Source organism: Fukomys damarensis, unplaced genomic scaffold (genome assembly GCF_012274545.1).
Source record: "Fukomys damarensis isolate Sample0158 unplaced genomic scaffold, DMR_v1.0_HiC HiC_scaffold_27, whole genome shotgun sequence".
Classification (NCBI taxonomy): domain Eukaryota; kingdom Metazoa; phylum Chordata; class Mammalia; order Rodentia; family Bathyergidae; genus Fukomys; species Fukomys damarensis.
In genome coordinates this window covers 4,953,087-4,962,362 of record NW_022900939.1, presented here as the reverse complement: position 1 = coordinate 4,962,362, position 9,276 = coordinate 4,953,087, and the positions used below count along the sequence as shown (strand labels likewise).

General features: G+C 44.9%; 1 protein-coding gene across 1 annotated transcript; it reads left to right on the top strand.

The window, feature by feature from the left end:
* Positions 1-5,839: 5,839 nt before the first annotated feature.
* LOC104854222 (olfactory receptor 4C3) lies at positions 5,840-6,748 on the top strand. Its single transcript, XM_010612658.1, has one exon. The coding sequence runs from the start codon at positions 5,840-5,842 to the stop codon at positions 6,746-6,748; it is 909 nt and encodes a 302-aa protein (XP_010610960.1).
* Positions 6,749-9,276: the final 2,528 nt, after the last annotated feature.

Here is a 9,276-nt window from a genome sequence, read left to right as displayed (position 1 = left end):
CCTCATTTGCCCTACTGTTTGCCATTGGTGAACTGGAAGTCTGTCCTTGTGTCTTGCTTAAGTGTTTTCTCATTTTTATTTTTGTTGTGGGACTGTCCTTGGTTTAATCTCTGGATTATCACCCAAATCTTCCTGATATAGTTGCGCCCTAGCTTCTGTGTCTCTAACGACACACAGACCTTCTCATCTTCATAACATCAGAGAAAACAGCTCATCAAATCAACGGCAATGCTTTACCCCAACTGATACAATCAGCAACACATTAAGATCAAGCACAACTTGAACACTGACCACCTGTGGTAGTCACTAGTCTATCACCCTTAAATCATTTGAATTAAATTGAAATCATGAAGCAGTCCAGAACATGTCTGCAGTGAACAAACTTTTCAATATAGTGTATTTACCATTTAATGGCTCAGACAGAGCGAGGATGAAAGACCCCTGACCTCAGTTAGCTGATTGCTGAACCCCATGATGCTGACTGACCTCGGGCTGCAAGGCCCAGATTGAGTTCCCCAACCTTCTGAATGGTTGAATGCTGCAATGTTCTATTACAGGTTTCCCACGCCCTTTCTTTAAAGATGTTCAAAGTTGGGAACTCAGAAAAATACCCTTGATGACCACCTCTGTCTTTGCAGAGTGGGTCCAAAGACTGGCACAGTCAGGAGGTCTGAGAGTGCGGTGGGGGGGGCTATGGGGCTTCAGGGGTGCCCACGCAGCTACCTTCCCATCGCTTGAGTGATGGCTGCTGTGTCGGGCGCAGGCATGGTTCTCCTTCCCACGGTACCACTTCTTTATATTGACACCAGACACTGGAAATTGACAATTTAAAACATTTTGGCCATGTGGGAGTGGGAGGAGCATCGCAGTGTTGTTTTGTGGTTCCGTTTTGTCGTTTCTGGATGACTAAAGAAGTGAGTTCTCTCTTTTTCTTGTATGCTCGCTAGCCCGCTTCTGTTCCGAGGTGCTTGTTCAAGGCTCACTTGGTGGTCTAATTTTCTCTCCCTGATTTGTAGAAATTCTTTACCCTACATTATGAACCACACTCAGTTCTCTGGGAAGCAGATGCGAAGGCAGAGTAAATATGTGAGAGTCTTTGTGGGGAGCCTGGTGAAGAAGGCAGGAGAACCACTGGGGATGATGTAAGTCTGACCCCTATTGTGGCTGTTGGGGGGGGTGTCAACTGGACTGGCTCTGAGGTCTCCCTGGGGGCTTAGTGGAGCCCATTTCAGGATTTCTCTGAATTGGTCATAGAGGTATGGCCTTGGAGTTTGTTTTGTCCTTTGCTCCTTTCTCTCTGGCACTGTTCCCTGGGTGCCATGCACCAGGTATCTTTGCTCTGCCATTATATTTGTGCTTTACAGTCACCTGCCCATGGACTGAATCCTCTGAGACCATGAACCAACTTAAATCTCTTCTCAACTGTGGGTGTCAGCAATGGGAAGGTTGATTAATCCACCTATGAAGCAGAAGGGAGTAAAATGAAAGAAGGAAAGTTCCAGATAAAAAAATAGTTCTAGGAAATCTTTGTCAAGATTGGCAGTGTGAAACGTGAAGAAGAAAGACTGGAAATTAGGGAAGGGAATTTTGGAGAAAGTAAGGAAACATGTACACGGTCCTTTAGGCGAGGTGGTGCTGTGGGTTGATTAAGGAAGTGATGCAGTATTGCTGAGCAGTGTTGATGGGCCTTTGGAAGTCGTGGATATAAAATTATAGCAGAATAATCTTCCTTATTTTGTGACTTTTTCTGGATGTTTTCAAGCAACAGGTTTGGAGACGGCTTGGAACAGACTTGGCGGTGTTGGGTAATTCTCGGGTATGTATGACTATGCAAACAAGAGCACTGGGAGTAGAAATAGTTCCAAATATTGTGGGGGAGAGTTTGCTGCGTGCAGAATATCAGTAAATACGAAGGGTGACCATGTTTTCAGCTTGGCGATTTCACTGCATGCCCGTGAAGGAGTAGGATTGGGTGAATTTCTAAAATTGGCATTGTTGGGCTCGAGTGGGAAGGCAAACTGGTATTGCTTTTTGAAGACTAATTTATAATCATTTATTTTACTTTTTAATCTTATTGAGTTTACTGGTACTTTTAAAGTATACGGCACAGTTACAGTCATCATTGGGACCGTGTACCCTTACATAACTATTTATGACATCTATCTATCTGTCTATCTATCTATCTACCTACCTACCTACCTACCTACCTATCGTCTAGTTAACTCAGCCAATTCATATATTTGACTTTGTCATTATTAATTTTTCTTCTTGCTTTAGTTTGGAGGTGAGTCTCGCTCCTTTTAGAATATAGGCTCCTTGCCGTTAGGCAGCAGGTCTGGCATTCTCCTTGTGGAATGCCTGACATGTAGCTATATTATGTTAAGTGGGACCCGAACAGAGGCTGCTCAATCAACGCTATCAGATTTGTTGTTGCTGTTCAGTCATTGCCGTGCCTAGAAACTCTGACCCTCCAGTATCAGTTCCCCAAATACCCTAACTCTCCCTTTTGTTTGTGACAATCTGTGGTCTTTCTGTTACACGGACACGGGGCATCTCTTAAGGTAAAATTTATTTTTTATCTTAATGTAATATGAATAGATATTAATAAGGAAAATATAAAAACAGTTTTAGAGAAAAATAATTTTTAAGGGGCAGAGTAGAGGTTACTTCCCCCGACAAACCAAACTGTGTTTCTGGGAACTCGTTCTTTGAAGAAAGGAGAACAAGTAACCCTGCTGTCCCTTTGTAGAGCTTTTCCCAATGAGAATTAGTACATTTCCTCCTTCCTCCTCCCTTCCTTCCTTCCCCCGCCCTCTCCCTCTTTCTTTTTTTTTCCAAAGGGAGGGGAAGCAGACAGAGGGGTGTGGTGGTTGTTTTTTCCTTTGGTACTGGGGATCGAACTCAGGACCTTGCGTTTGTGAGGCAGGTGGCGGAACGACTGAGCTGAATCCCCAGGCCAGGGGTGTGGTGGCTGTATGGGAAAGGGCACCCAGGGGAGTGACAGATGACCAGGTTCCAGTCATGTTTCCGCTCCACTGAAATCACCCACACAATTTCGGACCTACTGGCCTTCATCTCTAAGTCTCACTACTAAAATGCAGGCACCAGGGAAAGACGATTTTAGATGTTATTGTGCTCTTTCTCTGATAAAAGGAACTGGGATGAAATGGATCCCTACCGACCTGCTCGTACGCGAATGGCCTCCTTTGGGGTTTGCACCTAGTTGTGTTGTAAGACAAGTTCCGCTCAGCTTCTTAAATAAGTGACAGATGCCCTGTTTGTGCTTTGGCTAATTGTAACAAAACCTGAATATCATCTAGGATTTTAAAAGCATGAAAGACTGAAATATGAGAATATATTATTGGAATAGACCCCAGCGAATCTTTCAGAACTTCGGGTTCACTCATCCATGACGTTGGGGTGCAAGGACATTCTGGAGATCTCTTGGTGCCCTCAGATCTGGTCAATGTAAGTTTTCTCTCATTTATTAAAAAAAACCCAATAAAAATGGAGTAGAATAATTTTACTAAAATTCTCATCACTTTGTACAGATAATTTTGTTTCTCTTGGATAAAGCCAGCAGTAGACTGCCTTCGTCTACTAGTTTGTGGTTGATTTTAATACTGGGGATGGAATCCAAGGGCTTCACACTGGGCTACACCCCCAGTCCTTTTTTATTTCTGAGAAAGGGTCACATTAATTTGCTCAGGTTGGGCTTGAACTTGTTGTCCTCCTGCCTCAGATTCCCAGAGTGCTGGGATTACAAGGGTGGAGCACCATGCCTGGGACTTCATTAATTTCTAATAAACATTATTTTGTGCTCCCACAAATTGGAATCACAGAGGTAAGTCAGCTTGTTATTGTTACTTTGGGGCATAGGAATTATTTGGTCCTCCTGGACAGTACTCACAGTGATTTTATTTTCTCTGCCCTCTGCTTTTCTGTATTAAAATCAGCATTAGGGACTGTTTCATGATCATTTAAAAATGATATCCATACCAATCCCGGCACACACTTCCTGGCCTCCTAAGCCGCACGAGGAGCTGTTGTCTGCAGTGCAATGGTGTTGGCGAGAGGGGCCATTCACAGAGGGTTGACCATGGCCGGGCTCTGACAACCACGTCCCCTGTGACCTCAGGCTACGGAGAAAAGTAATGATTCTAAACATTTACAGCGGCTGTTAAAATGGACACCGAATAATTGTAAGTACTCTTACTTTCCTTTTATAAATAAGCACACGGAGGCTCTGAGAAATGTCCTGGTAACACGGTCAATGCTCTGAGCGGGAAGGGCCCCCCCCAGGTGGCAGTATGGTGACACAGCTCAGCGAAGCTCTCAGATCTGTGGTAAGAAAGCCTGGTGACCACCACTCACTTCCCCGTGATGCGTCCCCGAGGAGTAGGGGCTCGGGGAAGGGAAGGAGAATACTCGAGACCCCCACTCAGAGTCGTTCACTGTGCGTCTCATTTTCTTCCTCTGCAAAATGAGAATCAAAGTACCTCGTAGGAATAGAGAGGAGAGGAGCAGGTACAGTTTGGCCCCACCAGAGGTGTCCCTTGCAGAAGCTTTATTTGTACGGAGAGAAGAAAGGGGAGCAGTTTCCTCATCAGCACAGAAATCTTTTCTCCAGCAATTTTTATGTTTGCACGTCTCTTTCTTTTTATGAAGCTTTATGGCTTCTTTTACTTACTATACTGAACATTAGATCTTCAGAAAATCAGAGGTCCTGGCTACTTTACAAAACGGTCTGCATCTGTAGGAAAAGTATAGGGGATGGGCAGGGTTAATGGTTTTTCTGTTTTAAAACCAAAACTAAGATGAGAACAGGCATTTCCTTAATCTCACTGGAAGAATAAAGGATCACGATGCGGTGTGTTCCAATCCCCCGAGAAGAATGGGTTTACTATGTTTCACAGAAGTCTACCAAAAAAAATGCAAAAAGACAAGCCAAATAATGAATGAGTAAGCATCCTCCACCCGAGATTACAGTTTCCAGCGGGTGTCTGCTCCGTTCTCATAGCTTTCCTAGGCAGCGGGCAGTCACGTCGCAGAACGGTCCTCACAGAGCTTCAGCAGTTCTTTATTTTTATTTTATTTTATTTTGTTTTTTTCACCTTGAATATTCTGGTAGCCAGGAAGGACCTTAACTAGGTGGATTTCACCAAGGCAGAGCCTGGAAGAGCACAGCATGTGTCAGCAAGCGGGGAAGTCTTTTAGCTTGGCTTCATAAACATGAGGCTGTGCGGGGCGGGGTGACCGAGGATCGGAGGACGACCCCAGCCGTGGCCCAGTGGGATTCCTGAGTCTGGACCCAGTTTGTCTTACATCGCTTGATGTCACCACTGGAAAAACCAACTCACTGTAGGGCGAAACTTGTGGTGGGGGAAGCTTTCCTCTGAAGGGCATAGGTCACGTAGGCACACTTTTCGGGAGATCTTAAATATTTAGTCTTCTCCAGTGCCAGTCTGCGTATTCGGAAAATGGTCAGAGAGGGACACAGCTTAAGTTAGAAAGCCAGTGTCTGTCAAATGTTCAACCTCAGCAGAGACAAAAATTGCAGATTAAGATGATTAAGTTCTTACTTTCAGCTGTTCCGTTAAATAGCTGCTCCTAGTGGTGCTGAAGTTAACAGACACACAGTGCATCTTACGGTTAACCAGATAAATGGAGGATGACCAGGTGTTAAGATTTTGGAGCGCGAGGCGGTCACAAGAAGGACAAAGGTAAGTGGGTGCGTCAAGGAAGCCTTGCAGTCCCCTCACCCTGGAATTAATTCTTGTGTGTTTCCTTTGGCTCTGAAGGCAGTGCTGGAACAGTGAGCTCCGCTTCCTTGGAATCTATGGCAATGCAGCACAATCTGACAGAATTTTTCATGCTGGGACTGTCACAGAAGCCAGAGGTACAAAGAGTTCTCTTTGTAGTCTTTCTGGTTATCTATGTGACCACGGTGGGCAGCAACATGATCATTGTGGTCACTGTCACCTTCAGCTCCATGCTGGCTTCCCCCATGTACTTCTTCCTGGCCAATCTCTCCTTCATCGACACCTGCTATTCTTCCTCTCTGGCCCCTAAGCTCATTGCTGACTGCTTGTATGAGGGCACAGCCCTCTCCTACGAGGGCTGCATGGCTCAGCTCTTTGGAGCCCACTTTTTGGGAGGTGCTGAGATCATCCTGCTGACGGTGATGGCCTACGACCGCTACGTGGCCATCTGCAAGCCCCTGCACTACACGGCCACCATGACCAGGACCCTCTGTGCCGTGCTGGTGGCCCTGGCTTGGCTGGGGGGCTTCCTGCACTCGTTGGTTCAGCTCCTCCTGGTCCTTCGCTTGCCCTTCTGTGGGCCCAACGTGATCGACCACTTCGTCTGTGACTTGTACCCTCTGCTGGAGCTGGCCTGCGCCGACACCTACGTCACGGGCCTGCTGGTGGCCGCCAACAGCGGGGTGATCTGCCTGCTGAGCCTCCTCCTGCTGGCTGCCTCCTACGTTGTCATCCTGCGCTCCTTGAGGTCCCACAGTGAGGAGGGGAGACGCAAAGCCCTGTCCACCTGCGGGGCCCACTTCACAGTGGTGGCCTTGTTCTTCGTGCCCTGTGTATTTATTTACATGCGACCTTCGTCTACTTTCTCCACAGACAAGGCCATGGCAGTTTTTTATGGCATTCTGACACCCATGCTGAATCCACTCATTTATACCCTGAGAAATGAAGAGATAAAAAATGTCCTGAGAAAGCTCTGCGCAGGATAAGAAACTGCAGGTGGACAGTGAGTGGCAGAGCTGGAAGAAAAGGAATTTTATTTTCTGCACTTGCCAAGGACCCCAAGAGAGCGACGTGGGACTCTGTGAACTGTGGTGCTTGTCTGTAAAGGGCAGATGTTTAGAGTCCACGGCGAGGTGAGCTAATGCAGCATCTATGTGTCTGGGTTATTTTTCTGAGCTTGATGTCGTCCGATTCCATCCACGTTGTATCAAAGGGCAACAACTCCAGCTTTTTAAGGCATTAACTATGCACCCAGTGAAGGCAGGGAAAATGCAAAAAGCAGAATGCAGAAATAACCCCTACAAATAATATAAAGTCAAACAACCAAGAGATGAAGAGGTAAATGTGTAAACAAATTTTTTTACAAATTATGGGAACATTTAAAAACACATCCAGCTTCAGCAGTAATCAGATATGCCAGATTATAGCTATAGTGTGATTCCATTCTTCCTTATTGGTTAAGATTAAAACACTTGATGATATCAGCGTTGCTTAAAAATAAGAAGCAGCAGGCTCTTTCATCCACTGCTGGCAACTCAGTCACCTCAGAAAAGTTACTTGAGGGTGTTTATTTTTTATTTTTTTCAGCTTTAATTGAATTTATTGGTACATTTTAGGGATACAGTACAGTTACACTCATTGTTGGGATCTTGTACCTCTACATGACAGGTCTTGGTTCTCATTTTTTCTCTTTGTCCCTGCCCTCCCTTCACCCCCTCCTCCCCTCCCCATCTACAAACACTTTATTTTCATCTTTTCATTATCTCACATTTTTTTCTTTTCCCTTATTACCCTTCCCCTACCCATCCCACCTTCCCTACACCTTTAGCTCCTTTCTTCCCATTGATGGTGTTTATTAAAAATAAGCACCCCAAACACTGAATTCATGTCTAGATCTTTATTTGAAGAAACTCTGAATGATGTGCGCATTTAATCAGGCACAATGATACTCATTGTAGAATTTTTGTCATAAAATCAAATAATCAAAGAAAGGATGTTGCAATAAAATATGACAAACATGATGGATTTCATACAGGAATTAAAAATAATTTGCATTTTGATATATCAATAAAGAGAAGTCTGGGAAACAAAGTTAAATGAAAAGGCAAAGTTGAAGAATGGTTCATGTAGTATCATGACATTAATGGAAAAAATCACTAGACAACAATATGATTTTGCCTGTAGGAGTGTATGCGTGAGTGTGCATTTGTGTATGCCAGAGTTATTTTCAGAAGCTATTGGAAGGGTACTGTCAACTTCATAATAGTGCATTGCTTTGGTCAAAGGCCATTGAAGAGCAGAGGGACCTTTCACTTTCAGATTTTTATATTCTAATTTTAAAAGGACAGTGTAAGGGCTGAGGATTTAGCTCAGCAGCACAGCACCTGCCTGGCAAGCGTGAGGTCCTGAGTTCAATCCCCAGGACCAAAAAAAAAGAGAGTGTATTAGTGTGTTCATACAAGACTGTATTAGTAAAATGGAAAATAAAAAGCATATGTCACACTAAGAACAGTCTCTTATTGGTGCTAAGGAAATGATGTTTTCTTCTCTCTTTCGAAACAAAGGAGTTCAGATGACGCTTTCCTCTTGGTCCCATGAGCTTCCCGTGGCCCTTCGTGCCGTGATAGCTGCCCTCACAGTGACTCGTCATCCACGCCCAGGCTGCTGTCTCCATGGCTCCCTTAGGCCTCCCCTCTCATTATCCCCAGCTCTTTTTCTTTTCAAATTCTTTACTAGAACTTCAACTTCTGTAAAAGCCTTTGCCCAAGCCTCTGCAGGCCTAAAAGGTAAAACTCGGCTCTGAGGAGATGTCACTTCTCTGTTACCCGGCCTTCTAAGCAAACAAACCTTCCTGGTCCTCAGGGTCTGGGTCCAACAAGGAGTCCTTCGTTCCTTAGTCTGTGCCCAGGAGAAGGAGAGGATATACTCAGAGCAGTAGCTGACTAGTGACCAGAACCTCATAAACATCGATTCCCTTTCCTGCCAGGGAGGAAAGAAAAATGGACCAAGAAAAATCAGCAATAATGCAAACTTCCAAAGTTTTGGTACGGTGGACAAGACACCTGTGAAGTAAGAAGGCAGTATTTATATTCTAACTGCTGAAAAGTAACTTTTCACCTCTCTTTTATGAAGAAGCCTTTGGAAAATGGACATGAGAAAGCATAGATACTTAGATAGAGCATGGTTGATAATTCTTCTGGTTTTGTTTATCTGAGGAAAGGGTCACCATGTCAGCCCAGGCTGCTCCTTCACGTCCACACGGGCACAGGCAGGGACAGAAATGCTGAACTTCAACGCAGTTTCCTGTTATACAAGAATCCGAGTGCACATGAGGTTATAAATTCCTGTCAAGTCACCCTGGTTCTTGTCAGACTCAGGGTCTTTAGCCTCTGTCCTCTGCGAAAGGAAGGAGGCCTGTGAGTGCGATAAAGAGCAAAGCCAGCGAGTGGACTTCGAAAAGAGAATTCCTCAGACAGTGTGAGAACTTGAAGACGTGTAAGAGATGAGCTTCTCT

Coding starts and splice junctions, on each gene's coding strand:
- LOC104854222 (XM_010612658.1), top strand. CDS start 5,840: ATGGCAATGCAGCACAATCTGACAGAATTTTTCATGCTGGGACTGTCA.